The sequence below is a fragment of the Macaca thibetana genome, chromosome 17, assembly GCF_024542745.1.
Source record: "Macaca thibetana thibetana isolate TM-01 chromosome 17, ASM2454274v1, whole genome shotgun sequence".
Taxonomy (NCBI): domain Eukaryota; kingdom Metazoa; phylum Chordata; class Mammalia; order Primates; family Cercopithecidae; genus Macaca; species Macaca thibetana.
The window spans coordinates 24,527,210-24,544,701 of record NC_065594.1 but is presented as its reverse complement, the minus strand read 5'-3'; the positions used below and the strand labels follow the sequence as shown (position 1 = coordinate 24,544,701).

Sequence of the window (17,492 nt, the reverse complement as noted above, 5' to 3'; positions counted from 1 at the left end):
CTCATATATCGAGGTCATTCCCCCCCGCTCACCCCCTTTTAACCAAAAAAGAGCTTACTTGCTCAAATATCTAGGAAGTTGGAGATTAGCTTTTGCTTGTTCTGATGTGGCTATATTCAGATTCTCAAACAAAGCATTAGCAGTTTCCGTCTCTCCAGTTTCCCTCTGTATTAATTTCAGTCTCAGAAAGGTTTTCTCCAAATGATGGCTAAGATGGCCCCAGAGTTGTCCCTGTCAGCTTTGCAGTCCTCTCTGTGTTGGGGCTCTCATTAGTTGATGGGGAGACAGTAATTGACTAAGCTGATCACAGTGTTCATGAGAATTCTAGACTCTGATTGGTCAATTTTGAAGTTCTATGGGTACAAAACAAAACTTACTAGAATTAACTGCTTTTTTGCCTCCAACTGGGATAAACACTGGTTTACCTTGCCAAAACATACTGAGAAAATAATTTATGTATCTTCAGTTTTCTTGCTCCTACCTCCAGCTCGTTTGCCACAGGGTGAATACAGGCTGCCTACTTTAGGCTTTTTTCATCCTCCCTATTGTGGGTTATGGTTAGGGCCAAACAACGCAGCACAGAAGTAGAACCTTCTTCCCTTAGGTCTTGGCTACTCTTTAATTTGCAGCCATGGTTTTCTGTAGTACACCCCCTGGATTACTTTCCTGCTTCCCTCTCCTTACATTTTGAACAATCTTACCTGAACATAAACTTCAGAGATATCTTTTTTAACACATGGAGGCACAGGTACATATTCCCGCCCTCCCCATCCCCCACTTTTCTGACCTCTTTATTTTCTAAGATGAAAATTCTGAAATCTTTGTTATTTATCTTTTATTCAGTCCTATGTTTTCATTAATACAGATTGAGCATCCCAAATCCAAAAATTCAGAATTTGAAATGCTCTAAAATCTAGTGCTTTTTAAGCGCTGACATGACACTCAGAGGAAATGCTCATTGGAACATTTCAGATTTTCAGATAAAGGATGCACAACCAGTAAGTACAATGCAAATATTCAAAACCCAAAGCATTTCATGGATAAGGGATACTCAAACTGTATTTTTTTCATGCTTCTGATATCTGCTTATAATAGCAAAAGTTTTTCTGGTTTTTCATGGTTAGACAATCTAAGAGTTGACAATGACCCCAGAAATTTAGAAGTTGAATAACTCTATAACAGAAACTATGTGAGATTAATATCTTAATCTTTCATTAACTGTATTGTCATCTCAGTAGTTCAGTTTATCCAGCACTTTTTTTAACTGCTGTTATGTAGAAGGTTTGCCAAATTGCCGTATTTTATTTTACTCTAATTGTGTTTATTTAGGTATTTCCTTGAAATAACTTTATCTCATGTTTTAAATTTTCACTTTATTCCAGCCTATCAGTTATCTCTTGGTGTGTAACACATCACCACATAAGTTAGTAGCTTAAAACAACAACCATTTATTTGCTCATGATTCTGTGGATTGGCAGTTTTTCTTGGGCTCAACAGAGTGGTTGTTCTGCTGGTCTCACTTGGAGTAACTCATGTATCAACATTCCATCTGACAATGCAGCTGGGCCTGGAGGCCCAGGATTGTCTCACTCATGTGTCTGGCAAATAGGACATCTTGTTTCTCCTTCACTTGACCCCCTGAACTTCAGTAGTCTAAACTCTGCTTTGCATGTGATGGTAGAAACATAGCAAGAGGGCAGAAGCTGAAGCGGCAAGGCCTCCTGAATCCTCTTCACATCTGCACAGTGTCACTTTCACCCCATTCTCTTGTCATAGCATGTCATTAGATATGAAAAATGGGGAAATAGGCCAGTTATTGATGGGAGAGGAGCTTTGAATAAAGTAGTACACAAGCTTGGGCCTGTGAATTGTCATATTACACCTGGGGCCTTCTCCACATGGTTGCTCATCTATATAAAGGAGCTGTCTAGGATATACATGTGTTGCAATGTTTTTGTTTTATTTTTATTTCAATAGTTTTTGGGGTACAAGAGGTTTTTGGTTACCTGGATGAATTCTGAGATTTTAGTGCACCTTTCACCTGAGTAGTGTACATTGTACCAAACATGTGTGTTTTTGTCCCTCACTCTCCTCCCACCCTCCCCGTTCTGAGTCTCCAAAACCCATTATATCACTCTGTATGCCTTTGCATACTCATAGCTTAGCTCTCACTTACAAGTGAGAGCAAGTTGCTGCAAAAGACATTATTTTGTTTTGTTTTTTTTAAGAAAACAAAATGGCTAAGTAATACTCCATTTTTTTATGGCTTTTTATGGCTAAGTAATATTCCATGGTTTCATGGTGTATATATACCACATTTTCTCTATCCACTCATTGGCCAATGGGCACTTAGGTTGGTTCTATATCTTTGCAGTTGTGAATTTTGCTGCTATAAACATACATGTGCATGTGTTTTTTTCATAGGATGACTTCTTGTCCTTTGGGTAGATACCCAGTAGTGGGATTGCTGGATCAAACATCTCCTTTTAGTTCTCTAAGGAATCTCTATACTGTTTTTCATAGAGGTTGTACTTACTTACATTTCCACCAGCAGTGAATAAGCATTCCCTTTTCATCATGTCTATGCTAACATTTACTGTTGTTTTTTACTTTTTAATGGCCATTTTTGTAGAAGTAAGGTGGCATCTCATTGTGGTTTTAATTTGTATTTCCCTGGATGAGTGATTTTGAGCGTTTTTTTATATGTTTGTTGGCTGTTTGTATGTCTTCTTTTGAGAAATGTCTATTTATGTCCTTTGTCCACTTTTTGATGGGATTGTTTATGTTTTTCTTGCTGATTTGTTTGACTTTCTGATAGATTCTGGATACTAGTCCTTTATTGGATGCATAGTTTGCAAGTATTTTCTCCCATTCTATGGGTTTTCTTTGTTATTTATTTTGCTGTGCAGAAGCTTTTTAGTTTAATTAGGTTCCATTTATTTCTTTTTGGTTTCGTTGCATTTGCTTTTAGAATCTTGGTCATGAAGTCTTTGCCTAGGCCATTGTCCAAAAGAGTTTTCCCAGTGTTAATTTCTAGAATTTTAATGGTTTCAGGTCTTAGATTTAAGTCTTTGATCCATCTTGAGCTGATTTTTGTTTGAGGTGAGAGAGATCCAGTTTCATTCTTTTACATGTGACTTGCCAGTTTTCCCACCACCATTTAGTAAATAGGGTGTCCTTTCCCCATTACGTCTTGTATGGTTTGTTGAAGATCATTTGGCTTTATTTCTGAGTTTTCTATTCTGTTCCATTGGTCCGTGTATACAGTATGTTTCTTAACTTTCGACCATAGTATTTATAAACAAACAATATTAATGAAAAAACAGGTAGTCAAATTTTGATGAAAATGGCAGAAAACACTAGAATAAGTACCCAAGAGATATAAAACGCTACTCATTTAAAGCTCAACTAAGAAGGGAAAAGGAACTGATTTTACAGTATACCCACAACATATCTGGCTCTGGGTTTATGACATAACTAATTTATTCCTCACTGCAGTTTTATGAGATGGACTCTCATTTCTCACCCACCCAGCCCCACCCCCCCATTTTCAGATGAGGAAACTAAAGTTCAGTGACTTCAAGGAACCTTCTAAAGGCTGCATAATAACTAATGTAGTTGTAAATTGAACTCATAGCTTTTTTACTTCAAAGCCAATATTAGGTTTTCTCATTCAGCTCTGCAGCGTAAGGCATTTTTGTATCATAAGAATGCAAAATTGCTGAATGTTTGTATTAGAGGGTACATTAATATATTGATTTCTGTGCTGCATGTTACCGCCTTGCAGTATTTAAATCTGGCAATTTTCACTTGAGTATTCTACATGTATAATGAAGAAGAAGAAGAAATGTCGTGTATTTTAAGTTCACAATTCTTAGCAAATGAAGTAAAGAATTTTTATTAAAGGCACTGAATATCCTTTGTATGATACACCTCTGGCAATATTGCTTTTCTACAATTATATGTTCCAGTTATAGTAAAGAGATACTAGTAAAAACAAAGAAATCTCTTTTTGCCCCCTAGAATTTTATAAGTTGTGTTTGCTTGCCCAATTTAGGAAGCGCTATAGAAATGAAGGGAGTCCCAGCCCTAGACAGTCCCCGAAGCGCCGGCGTGAACATTCTCCGGACAGTGATGCCTACAACAGTGGAGATGATAAAAGTAAGCAGACTCTGTTTTCTGTCTCTCTATATTCATATTCGTTTGAAACCATGAAACCATCCTTTCATACTAGTAGGAACTGATGAATTAAGATTTTTAAAAAGTTGTCTTGCTTTGCTGTCTCTAAATATCTCCTTTTGTGACTAAAGTGTGTGTTAGAGTACTGTCATTTTCTACTGTTTATAGTAAAGCCATATTTTTATTTTGGCTAAAATTATTGTCATTTTAAAAGTTTTAAAATGATCTTGATCTCTTGACCTCGTGATCCACCTGCCTCAGCCTCCCAAAGTCCTAGGATTATAGGTGTGAGGAGAGATTGGCTTATTATAATTTATCTGTACCATGCAGTGGTTATTAACCTGGTGAGAGTGTGATTGCTTTTATCTTTTATATAGATGAAAAGCACAGACTCTTGAGCCAAGTTGTACGACCTCAAGAATCTCGTTCTCTTAGTCCCTCGCACCTCACAGAAGACAGACAGGGTAGATGGAAAGAGGAAGATCGTAAACCAGAAAGGAAAGAGAGTTCAAGGCGCTATGAAGAACAGGAACTCAAGGAGAAAGTTTCTTCTGTAGATAAACAGAGAGAACAGACAGAAATCCTGGAAAGCTCAAGAATGCGTGCACAGGACATTATAGGACACCACCAGTCTGAAGATCGAGAGACATCTGATCGAGCTCATGATGAAAACAAGAAGAAAGCAAAAATTCAAAAGAAACCAATTAAGAAAAAGAAAGATGATGATATTGGAATAGAGAGGGTTAACATAGAGACAACGTCTGAAGATGGTCAAGTATTTTCACCAAAAAAAGGACAGAAAAAGAAAAGCATTGAAAAAAAACGTAAAAAATCCAAAGGTGATTCTGATATTTCTGATGAAGAAGCAGCCCAGCAAAGTAAGAAGAAAAGAGGCCCACGGACTCCCCCTATAACAACTAAAGAGGAATTGGTTGAAATGTGCAATGGTAAGAATGGTATTCTAGAGGACTCCCAGAAAAAAGAAGATACAGCATTCAGTGACTGGTCTGATGAGGATGTGCCTGACCGTACAGAGGTGACAGAAGCAGAGCATAGTGCCACCGCCGCTACTCCTGGTAGTACCCCTTCTCCTCTGTCTTCTCTTCTTCCTCCTCCACCGCCTGTGGCTACTGCCACTGCTACAACTGCGCCTGCAACTCTTGCTTCCACTACTGCTGCTGCCACCACCTCTTTCAGCACATCTTCCATCACCATTTCCACCTCTGCCACCCCCACCAGTACCACCAATAATACTTTTGCCAATGAAGACTCACACAGAAAATGCCACAGAACACGAATGGAAAAAGTAGAGACACCTCATGTGACTATAGAAGATGCACCACATCGCAAACCTGTGGATCAAAAGAGGAGCAGCAGCCTTGGGAGCAATCGAAGTAACCGTAGTCATACATCTGGTCGTCTTCGCTCCCCATCCAATGATTCTGCCCATCGAAGTGGAGATGACCAAAGTGGTCGAAAGAGAGTACTGCACAGTGGCTCAAGAGATAGAGAAAAAACAAAAAGCCTGGAAATCACAGGAGAGAGAAAATCTAGGATTGATCAGTTAAAGCGTGGAGAACCCAGTCGAAGTACTTCTTCAGGTAATAAAATTGAATTATGATCTAGTCACTGTTTCATAGGTTAGTATATTTTATACGTATTTTAATTCTAAAGTGATGCTAAATTGGTTACTTTACATGTTGCCTTAAATTTTATGGAACTTTTTAAAGAAAAGCTTAGCTGCCCCATCGAAATGTTACCTGTTATCACATTAATACCAACATTATAATAGAAATATATACAATAGTGTTAATCAGTTTAGTATCAGAATTTTAGTAGTATGTCTTGGTGGAAGGGTTTATATGTTCAAGTCCCTTATCAGTGCCTATGATTTTAACCTTCCTGCTATTCTTCATGCAGTCAAGGCTGCCTCTTTTGACCACAGAAAATAAGATAGGGGAGTAGGAAGAGATCAAATAATGGAGTAATTAGTTCTATTAATGCCTAATCATTTTATGTACTTCTTGGAAGATATTTTATGGTTATAGTGGAACTAGACAAGGAAACTTTTTTTAAATTTATTAGAACTTTGAGAGAGGAATTTTTCTTAGAATGACTTATATGGATATTTATATAGAGAAATATATATGTAGAATATAGAAATATATAGAACATATAGAGATAATATGGAATATAGAAAATTATATAGAATATGGAAAAAGGTAAATTATGTTTTAAAGGATCCTGAAATGAAGCATTTTGTTTCTATTTTATTGTGTGCTAATAACTCTTTGTACATGGTATATTTATTTTAGATCGCCAGGATTCAAGAAGCCATAGTTCAAGAAGAAGTTCTCCAGAGTCAGATCGACAGGTCCATTCAAGATCTGGGTCATTTGATAGCAGAGACAGGCTTCAAGAGCGAGATCGATATGAACACGATAGAGAGCGCGAGAGAGAGAGGAGAGATACAAGGCAGAGAGAATGGGACCGAGATGCTGATAAAGATTGGCCACGCAACAGGGATCGAGATAGATTGCGAGAACGAGAACGAGAGAGAGAAAGAGACAAAAGGAGAGACTTGGATAGGGAAAGAGAGAGACTAATTTCTGATTCTGTTGAAAGGGACAGGGACAGAGACAGAGACAGAACTTTTGAGAGTTCTCAAATAGAGTCTGTGAAACGCTGTGAAGCAAAACTGGAAGGTGAACATGAAAGGGATCTAGAAAGCACTTCGCGAGACTCTGTAGCCGTGGATAAAGAGAGAATGGATAAAGATCTGGGATCTGTGCAGGGATTTGAAGACATAAATAAATCCGAGAGAACTGAGAGTCTGGAAGGTGAGTGCTACCTCTTTTTCGGTGATACTGCTTGCTTGCTTTTCAGATTTCATGGGAAACAACTATTTTCTTTTGAAAGGGCATCCACTAATAGGCACATTGACTTCATTCTCCATTCTTTTATAGGGGAAGTAGATATCAGAAGGAAAAGGCCTATGAGATACAGACATATATATATATATTTTTTTTAATGTGGTCCCCTCTACTACCATTAAGGCAGATTTGGTTCACATAAACCTAAATGAAATAAAAGATTGTTTAGATGCAGTGCGTATAGATGTTGAAGAATAACCATCACATCCTTTTCTTAGATGTTAAAAAAATAAGATTACAAAAATTGAAATGACTTCTTAGTTCAGAGAGGGATTCAGATAATTATTAGTGAATCCCTATTTTCTAGGGCAGTTTAGAACAAATATATAAAACAATAACACTACCTGAAACTGTATTTAATGTCGGATTGACTAGAATCCCACTGGTACTCCCCAGTCCTAGAATAGGAACGCTAAGTCCATGTCAACCTTTTGGCCCACTCAGAGCCAGCCCCAGCTGTGTGAAACCTCACTCTCCATGCTTCTACTCTTTACCCTTCAGCCCCCATTTACTAGACAAGCTGACTTGTGCCTTTCCATTCTCTGCCCTTCTTTGTACCACTCATACCATTGCCTGATAGACCTTTTTCTTTTATCTCATCTTTCTTACTCAAACTTCAAGTCCCAATTTATACATTATTTTCTCAATGAAGCCTTCTCTGCTTGAGGCACTTACTGTTTCAAATTCATCTCTTCATATTACATTTTCATCTCAATTTTGAGTATAAATAGCATCAAATCATGAAGCGTGGTACAACCCTGGGATATAATTGAATATAATTGAATTAATCATTATCAGCTCTCTGTGATTAAAGTCAGTATCCCTCATCTCTAAAATATATAATTTGCTAGTTATGATCACAGACAATATAGCATAGAAATGTATAACTGAATCCCTTGCTATGTGACGTAAAGTTTTTACTCACTTAAAGTAGGAAAATGAGTTGGATCACCTTGAAAAATGAAAAATCCTATTATGTGCCTTTATGTTTAGATGTATGTTTATATGACGAAGTTACTAAAATTGGTTACCTTAGAAGTGACTTAGTGAGGATATGGGAAGATTACTATAGAATTTAATAACATGGAAAATCACTAGAATGACTAGAAATGTCTTATAACTTCTTATATTTTATTTGCTGCAAATTCATACCCATAAAGCATACGGTTACATTTTGAAACTTAGTATTGTAGATTCAGTGAAATGTATGGTTAGCTAGTGATTATAAACGTTAAGTGTATTCTGTAATTTTAGGATTAAGTTCACAACTAACTCACCAAGAGACAAAGTTTAGCATAGGTGGTTGAAAAAAGTTGGTAAAATTAAAAAAAAAAAAAAACATACACTAGTGGTACTCACAAAGTTATTTTTAATTGTATTAAAGCATTCTTCTAAAAATTGTGTTCGTCAGTGAATAAGATCATTGAGATAGGGAGGAGGAATTGAGATGTAGAGAGAGAATTAATGGCACTTCTTGTATTTTTACCTCACTGCTGTAAAGTTTATATAATGAGCTAAATAATATGAACTAAGATTTAAGCTTCAAGTAAATTTTTGAAATAAGTTTGCAAGTTTTTAAATTACTTTAGATAAATTGTGAAAATTTGAAAATGTAACTTCAAAATCTTTTGAAGTTAGATTTGTCTGAGTTTTAAAGTTTTAAATTATCAAAAATTAACACAACACACAATCAACATTAGTATGTTAGTAGTAGCTTTTATTTGTCATAATTGTGATCTTATAACCTGTTGTGATAATTGCTGTCCAGATTGTATTCTTGCTGTTAAAATTTAATTTACCTAATTAAATTTTATTTATGTTTTCTTTTGATATTGTCAAGTATTTGAATAATTAAGAGATGTAGTTTTCTGATGAAAAAGATGTTTTTCGCATTGTTATAATGTGTGTACCCTCTACCTTTTGGTTTGATTTAGTCATCCCCTCCCTTTAACATTGCCTTTGATCTGAAATTAATTTGTCTATTTAGCAGGAGATGACGAGTCCAAGTTAGATGATACACATTCATTAGGCTCTGGTGCTGGAGAAGGATACGAGCCAATCAGTGATGATGAACTAGATGAAATTCTGGCAGGTGATGCAGAAAAGAGGGAGGACCAACAGGATGAGGAGAAGATGCCAGGTAACTTTGCAGAGGTGGTTAAACATGAAAGTTACCTGTTATATGGTATTAGAGTATTCTTACCTTCTACTCTGTAAAAATTGACCTAGGGCACTTATAATTTTTCCCTTTATATTTTACTTAAGGTTGAAAGGCCAATAAAATGAAAATTACAGCCCATATGCCTGCTTATTTTTAAGTAGGCATTGTCTGTGAATTACAAAGGCCCTCATTTAAAATAGCAAAATTCTAAAGTTTATTTTCCAGAATTTAAGAATCATATTATATGACTTGGAATCTAAACAAATACTGATTGTCTAGCAATGTTCTTTCTACATGGTAGGTATATGGTACAAAGCTTCACAACTGTGGTGACATAAGCCAACTTTTTAAACAACCTGTCAAAAATTTACAGTAGTTGAAATTGTATTTGAACACTATATACCTCTATCAATTTTCTAAATTTGGTAATTATTTTGACTCACAGTACTTTGCGTGTTACCAGAACTCACTCTAATGATTATGCCATGAAGCAACATCCCTTAACATTCCTCTTGAATCATTCCAATTAGCTTCTGATCGTTACTAACAGTTTTTTTAAATCACAGTGAGGATCTTTTCTTTGATTATATAAAATATGAAATTTTTATTTTAATTTGCTCTTATGTTTTGCAATTTTTTCTACTGATGTAGAAGGTATGTATGATTGTTATCTTTGTTATTTTCTGGTATTAGGTATTTCTAAGTAGAACATTATTTCTTCAACTTTTCCTTCTCAGTGGGTGGATTATTTGCTCTCAGTGTTAATAATAGTCACACTCTGACTCTTAAAGAGATTTCATAATGAAATAGTTGTTTTTAAAAATTAAAATGTATGTGTACTCACACTGCAAACACATGTACTCCTAGATTTAACCCTTAAAAGGATTCTGGTACCAAGTTTCAAAAGATTAGACCTAATCTGAGTGAAGTCAATAGAGTTCTTTCATTGGGGATCTCCCATAGAGTTAAAATGAGTTACTCGTTTGGGTGGGTTGGGTCACCTGTTTTCTTTTGGTGGGAAGGTTTTTTATTTGTCAGAGTCCTTAGATTCTGAATATTATATGGGAAGGCTTTTAATTTAAGAATAGGACATTTTTGGTTTAAAGTACTTTTCATTTAATGTTTTCTGTGTTTTCCTTGATTTATATAAATTTCTATGTAGATAACAAGACTGCTATTTCTTGGTGTAAAACAAACCTTACTTTTTAACTTTTTACAGATCCCTTAGATGTGATAGATGTGGATTGGTCTGGTCTTATGCCAAAGCATCCAAAAGAACCACGAGAGCCTGGGGCTGCACTCTTAAAATTCACACCTGGAGCTGTTATGCTAAGAGTTGGGATTTCTAAAAAGTTGGCAGGTTCTGAACTCTTTGCCAAAGTCAAAGAAACATGTCAGAGACTTCTAGAAAAACCGAAAGGTAGTTTCATTTTACTTTAACTATATGCTGTCTGTTAACCATTTAAGGTGCCATCTAAAGAGGATTGTGATCTGCTCTAATGTAGCACTTAACACTGTATAGAAACTATTTTTTGAGAAATCATTTATAGTCATTATTTAACCCTCATGGTCAAAGTTTCTCTTTAAAATTTATTTTGAGAAGAGTTATCCCACAGAAAAGTTGGAAAAAGAGTACAATGAACTTTTTGTATTAAAATTACTTATTAACAGGCCAGGCGTGGTGTAGCATGTCTGTAGTCACAGTTGCTTAGGGAGGTTGAGGCAGCAGGAATGCTCCAGCCCAGGAAATTGAGGCTGCAGTGAGCCATGATTGAGCCACCACACTCCAACCTAAGTGACAGAGCAAGACCCTGTCTCAAAATAAAATAAAATAAATAACCAATAAATTACAATATCAAAGTGCTCAGTGGTTTGCCCTTGGCTAAATGAAATAGAGCCAGGAAAAAAGACTACATATTTTTCATGTCTAAAGAAATTGGGTATTTTGGCAGCCCTTTCCCCCTAGACACCTACCCAAATGCAGGTGTGTAGGTTGAGTCTTTAACAAAGTGGTTAAGAGCTTGGTCTGTAAGGCTGGATGATCTGGATTTCGGTAGGCACACCACTTACTAGCTATTACTTAATCTGTGTGTTAGTGTCATCATCTGTAAGTTAGGAATAATCATACCACCAACTTCCTATGGTCATTAGGAGCAAATCGGTTATTACAGGCAAAACACTTAGAACAGTTCCTGGCATATAGTAATACCCAATAAATATTAACTGCTACTTTGAAAATATCATACTGATTTTTGACCTTACTGCAACAATTTTCAGTTATTCCAGATTATCTAGCTTATGGATTCTGGTGGTGGGGGTTGTTTCGTTTTGGTTTTTGCAGTCTCTGTCTCATCTAGTACCTACCTTAGTTTATTTTGCAACTTACTAATAGTTTATTAATGGGGAGGGACGAGCAGATGGTAAAAAGAAGGAAAAAGGGTAAAAGGTAAAAGCAACAACATTAACAATTTTATATCGTGTCCCTGGGCGTAAAAGTTTAGTTAGTATTAAATTTTATCAAAAAAAATTGTGTTACAAGTTTTATGAATTCATGCCCTTCCTTTCATCTATTAGCATAGGCAGTAAATTTTTTTATTTTAATATAGCCCAGTAAACCTAGAGTATACATGTACAAAATACATATAAATTATAATTGTGAACGTGTATTAACCGAAAAATGACCCAAGACTTAGTTCTTGCCCTACTCTGTTTGTCTTGTTTGGTTGGTTCTGTGACCTTAAGCAAGTAACTCCTGTGAGCCTCAATTTAATTTGTAAAGTGATGGAATAAAACCCCTGAAATCTTACCCACCTCTAAAGATATTTGTTTCTGTGACTTTTGCTAGTGGCATTTCAAGTTAAAATCTGGTTTGATTTTGCTACCCATGAAATACAGTTCGGCCCTTACTTAATGATGACTTAACCTAAACAAGGAAAATATACACTGTAAAGGGTGGGGTGATGTGGCTTGACAATCAGACCTCTTCTATTTTTTGCTGCTATGGTGGTTATATTAGAGAACTGAATCTTGATTAAAGACTTTGTCTTGTTTGCTGCCGTATCCAGGGTCTAATTATCTATCTATATTTTCTGCTATTGCCCAGAAAAGTGCCTGACATACATAGTAGGTATTCAGTAAATATTTATGAAATAACTGATAATGATTTTTCTATTCCATTTGGTCTATTCAAGTGTACCAACATGAAAGAAAACATAATCGGCCGGGCGCGGTGGCTCAGGCCTGTAATCCCAGCACTTTGGGAGGCCGAGACGGGTGGATCACGAGGTCAGGAGATCGAGACCATCCTGGCTAACACGGTGAAACCCCGTCTCTACTAAAAAATACAAAAAACTAGCCGGGCGAGGTGCGGGCGCCTGTAGTCCCAGCTACTCGGGAGGCTGAGGCAGGAGAATGGCGTGAACCCGGGAGGCGGAGCTTGCAGTGAGCTGAGATCTGGCCACTGCACTCCAGCCTGGGTGACAGAGCGAGACTCCGTCTCAAAAAAAAAAAAAAAAAAAAAAAAAAAAAAAAAAAAAAAAAAGAAAACATAATCATACTTCACATATAATTTTTAAAAGAAACAACTAAAGCTTAAAGCAGAAAACTTACAAGTGTACTGAAATTGAAATTGCTTTTGTCTAAGTTTTCTAATTGCACTAAGGTTAAGTTCTATTTTTAATTTTTAATTTTTATGGGTACATAGTAGGTGTGTATATCTTTGTAGGGTACATGAGATACTTTGATACAGCCATGCAATGTGTTAATAATCATGTCATGGAAAATTGAGTATTTGTTCCCTCAAGCATTTATCCTTTGTGTTACAGACAATCCAGTTACTCTTTTAGTTATTTTTAAATGTACAATTAAATTGTTATTGACAATAACAGTTTTTACAACAGGGTGTTATAGTCACCCTGTTGTATTATCAAATACTAAGTCTTATTCATTCTTTTTTTTTTTGACCCATTAACCATCCCCCCAACTTCCCACCCCTACTACCCTTCCCAGCCTTTATTAATCTTCTACTCTCTGTTGGTTAAGTTCTTTTGAGCTAAACTGTTAAGAATGCATTTAGTCTGTTTCTTGAGTAATTTGGTGCTGCTCAGTTCACAACTATGAAGAGACTAGAAATTTAGCCATGTTATATACTCCCTGAGGAGGTTTGCAGGTGTGTGTTTTGTAATCTACTATTTTGAAAGCCAAAAATAAGGATCCCAATAAACAGAAATGTGTGCTAATGAACAATTTTCAAGGAAGGGTGTAGGCTCAGTGCATTTCTTTTATATTATATCTGTAGTGGAATGGTACTTAATGTTTTCGTTTTTGTTTTTAGTCATGTGCATATATGACTATATGATTGGTTGGTACAAACATTGGTATTTCTGAATCATCTGAAAAACTGCCCCTTTTTTCCCTTAAGGTATTCTAGTCCAACTATGGTGATTCTCATTCTGCAAATCTGGTGGTAGAGCCTAGGAAATGTTTTTAAAACAGCTCCTCAGCTGGTCCTGATAGACTCCAGTGTTTGAGAACTAGTTTCGAGCTTTTCTATTTATTTGCACCTTTCTTAGGTTACATACCTATTGACTAGGTGTATTACATAAGACTGGTTTCTTGTTAATTATCTAATCTCAATACTTACACTTTGCAGCCCAGAAAATTGAAATCAGCTATGTAATGCAGCTCCATTTTGTTCTCAGTAAAATGTGTCTTTTGTTTTTACCCAAGTGTCTACTGCTTTTCTTTGTGGGTTCTAAAAGTAACCTGCTTGATCGTGTTGTATGAATAGAGGCAATACCTGCTGTCTTTCGTACTCTTGGCCGACTCTTACTTATTTGGATTACTGACTGGTCCTGTTCTGTTATTTTGATTTCCTTTGTATCTATTTTTAACCCAACCTCTTTATATTTTATTATATGTTTCCTTAATTCTTCTTCTGGGGTTTTTTTTTTTTTTTTGTATGTTCAGTGTTTTCTCCCCTACCTTGCATGTTGTGACTTAAAACTAAGTGATTTTATTTACTATATTGTCCTAAGTTTTTATGGTGACCAAATCTAGGACAAAATTTGCAGGTTGTCTGACTAACACTTAATCACTTTCTTAACTATTTTTTTTAGAGGTCACAGACTTGAATATTGTTATAACATTTGAATCTTGCTATAATAAAGTCTTGAAATCTAGAACTCTAAATAGTAGTTGATGGTAAGCAGTATACTGAATTAGAGTTCAGTGATTCTTGAACGTCTCTTTAAAACATCCTTTAAAAACATTCTTTAAATAAATTCCCTGGTGCTGGGGGCAGTGGTTCATGCCTGCAATCCCAGCACTTTGGGAGGCCAAGGCAGGCAGATCACTTGAGGTCAGGAGTTCAAGACCAGCCTGGCCAATATGGTAAAACCCCATCTCACTAAAAATAAAAAATAAAAAAATTAGCCAGGCGTGGTGGTGTGTGCCTGTAATCCCAGCTACTCAGGAAGCTGAGGCAGGAGAATCGCTTGAACCCAGGAGGCGGAGGTTTCAGTGAGCCGAGATTGTGCCATTGTACTCCAGCCTGGGCAACAGAGAGATACTTTGCCTCAAAAAATAAATAAATAAATAAATTTTAAAAAATTAAAAAAAATTCCCTGGGCTCTACCTCGAGATCTACATACAGTCTGCTTTTCTTATATTTTAAGTAAATTTAAAGTGGCTATCAGAATATTTATTCTTGTTTGAGACTACCAACATAACTACATATTGAAGGTGCTTCACAGAGAATATATTGCCTTTAATATGAAATAATTTTCACCAATGTTGCTAACTTTAATAAAGTATAGAATTTGTAGAATATTCAGTTAAGTAGTGGGTAACCCTTTTCTATTTTAGTAAAACTTAATGCATGTTTATTTTTTTTTGAAAGACGCAGACAATCTCTTTGAACATGAATTGGGGGCTCTCAATATGGCCGCATTACTACGAAAAGAAGAAAGAGCAAGTCTTCTTAGTAATCTTGGGCCATGTTGTAAGGCGTTATGCTTCAGACGGGATTCTGCAATTCGAAAGCAGCTTGTTAAAAATGAGAAGGTACTGTTATTTCCTTGGAAAAAATACAAAGTGAATAGTGCGAATTTTTCATTTGGTTGTTTTATTTTTCATTTGGTTGTTTTAAATTGAGATTGCAATCCTATGTTTTTATGAGTTTAGTTTCCTAATCTTTTACACATGTAAAAGGAAGCATGCCATTAAAAAGTATAATACACTTTATTTTACTTCAATAGTATTAATGAATATTTGTTTTAATAAAGTTTAAGATATTCTATTTCTGTTAAACGTTTTTTGTGAAAAGTTTTCAGCAAGCAAACATATTACAAAAATTTATTTAAATTGAAACTCAAGGAAAAAAATTTCTTAGACCGGTGAGGATATTTATGAGAGTAGTATTTATGAGAATGTACAAAGTTGGAAGAAAGGGAAGTAAAGTGACCCTATATAAGTATTTGAGAGGAATAAAGAGATTGAGAAGTAAAAGAAATAGAAATTAGATTTGGAAGAGATCTGTTAATGAAATCTGGTAAACCCAAGATGAAAACATTTTAGACTCTTTGAAGCTAAGAAACTGGGATTTTTGGCCGGGCGCAGTGACTCACGCCTGTAATCCCAGCACTTTGGGAGGCCAAGGCAGGCAGATCACGAGATCAGGAGATCGAGACCATCTTGGCTAACACGGTGAAACCCTGTCTCCACTAAAAATACAAAAAATTAGCCAGACATGGTGGCGGGTGCCTGTAGTCACAGCTACTTGGGAGGCTGAGGCAGGAGAATGGCGTGAACCCGGGAGGCGGAGCTTGCAGTGAGCCGAGATCACGCCACTGCACTCCAGCCTGGCAACACAGCAAGACTCCGCCTCAAAAAAAAAAAACAAAAGAAACTGGGATTTGTATCTGGGGTAGTGGATGAGTGGGCATAGGTAGTACAGACTGAGTATCCCTAATCTGAAACTTTCTGAGGATCAACATGACCTTCAAAGGAAATGCTCTTTGGAGCATTGCAGATTTTGGATTCTTAGATAGGGATGCTCAACTGGGTACATAAATGTAATACAAATATTCCAGAATTCAAAAGAATTTCAAAATCTGAAACATTTCTGGTCCAAAGCATTTAAGTTGAGGAATACTCAACCTGGATGACAAAAAGAGAGTTGGTGTGATTCTTTGCTTAGAAAGTTTAGAGTAATGATAAAATGGTTAACTTCACTAGCTTTTTACTTAGGGGCAGTTAGGAAAACAGAATTATCTTTGACTATGTAACTTTCCTAAAGAGAAGTTTCATTAAAGAAAAATACTCAGATTTAGGGCAGTGGGTAGGCGGGATTCAATTTTTAAAAAACAGAAGAATGAGTTTATCTCCAAAGATTAAAATGGAAACAAATATGAGGAACAGGCGATTTTTAAAACACGTCTTGACTATATAATCAAGTTTTCCTCACTTAAAGGTCTGGTTCAAGATTACTTTTGACAGAATCACTACAGTCATTCCCCTTTGCCCTCTGATTTCAGTATGCACTTTTCTTTGTTTCGTATTTTGTAACATTCCCTGGTCCCTTCTCTGTGACAATAACTTTCCAAAAAATGCTAATGTAACTTTAAGTCACAATAATATAGATACACATTTTAGTATAAGGGAGGTAGTAGTTCTTCAGCATACTGCATGATTAGCTGTCTTCTAAAGGATTTATTCAGTTCTCGAGCTCACTTTTTATGGGACATTGAAAGATTGGTAAGGAGTATAGAATAGAATGTTGGGCTTACAGAAGGAAAAACTATGTGAGGAAGGAACTCATGACACTTATCTTCGTAGAACGGAAGGATTGTCAAGTAGAGGTAAGATTGAATTACAGTGTAGCACCATAGAAGAGCTTTCATTTCATCACATGGAAGAAATAGTGCCATTCAACAACAGAATGTGCAGTGTGTTTTTTGTTTGTTTTGTCATTGGAAATGATGATGTAAAAACTGGTTGATTACCTGTCAGAAATTGTTGAGAGGATCCTACTTTAAGCAAGGGGTTAAACTAGGTGCCCTCTAAAAGTTTGTTTTCAAAGATTCATTGAGCCCAAACACATTTTCTGATTTTGCTTTGAAATCCAATAAAGCTGATTTAATTTAATATCCAAAATGAAATACTCTTATAACTTTGATATTTTGGGTAGAGGTTAATCTTTCCTATTGTCAACTAATAAT

The 17,492-nt window shown here is 36.0% G+C and overlaps 1 protein-coding gene across 11 annotated transcripts in view; it reads left to right on the top strand.

Annotated features, from left to right (window-relative positions):
* The window catches only part of ZC3H13 (zinc finger CCCH-type containing 13), a 100,291-nt gene that overhangs the window by 78,061 nt on the left and 4,738 nt on the right, over positions 1 to 17,492 (top strand). For 9 of the 11 annotated variants that reach the window (XM_050766166.1, XM_050766160.1, XM_050766157.1 and 6 more), the window contains 6 exons: positions 4,058 to 4,161; positions 4,557 to 5,780; positions 6,495 to 7,019; positions 9,100 to 9,252; positions 10,493 to 10,693; positions 15,173 to 15,336. In XM_050766166.1, coding sequence (XP_050622123.1) covers positions 4,058 to 4,161; positions 4,557 to 5,780; positions 6,495 to 7,019; positions 9,100 to 9,252; positions 10,493 to 10,693; positions 15,173 to 15,336 — 2,371 coding nt within the window. The remainder of the gene's footprint in view (positions 1 to 4,057; positions 4,162 to 4,556; positions 5,781 to 6,494; positions 7,020 to 9,099; positions 9,253 to 10,492; positions 10,694 to 15,172; positions 15,337 to 17,492) is intronic. The other 2 variants (XM_050766168.1, XM_050766165.1) reach the window with 1 other exon arrangement.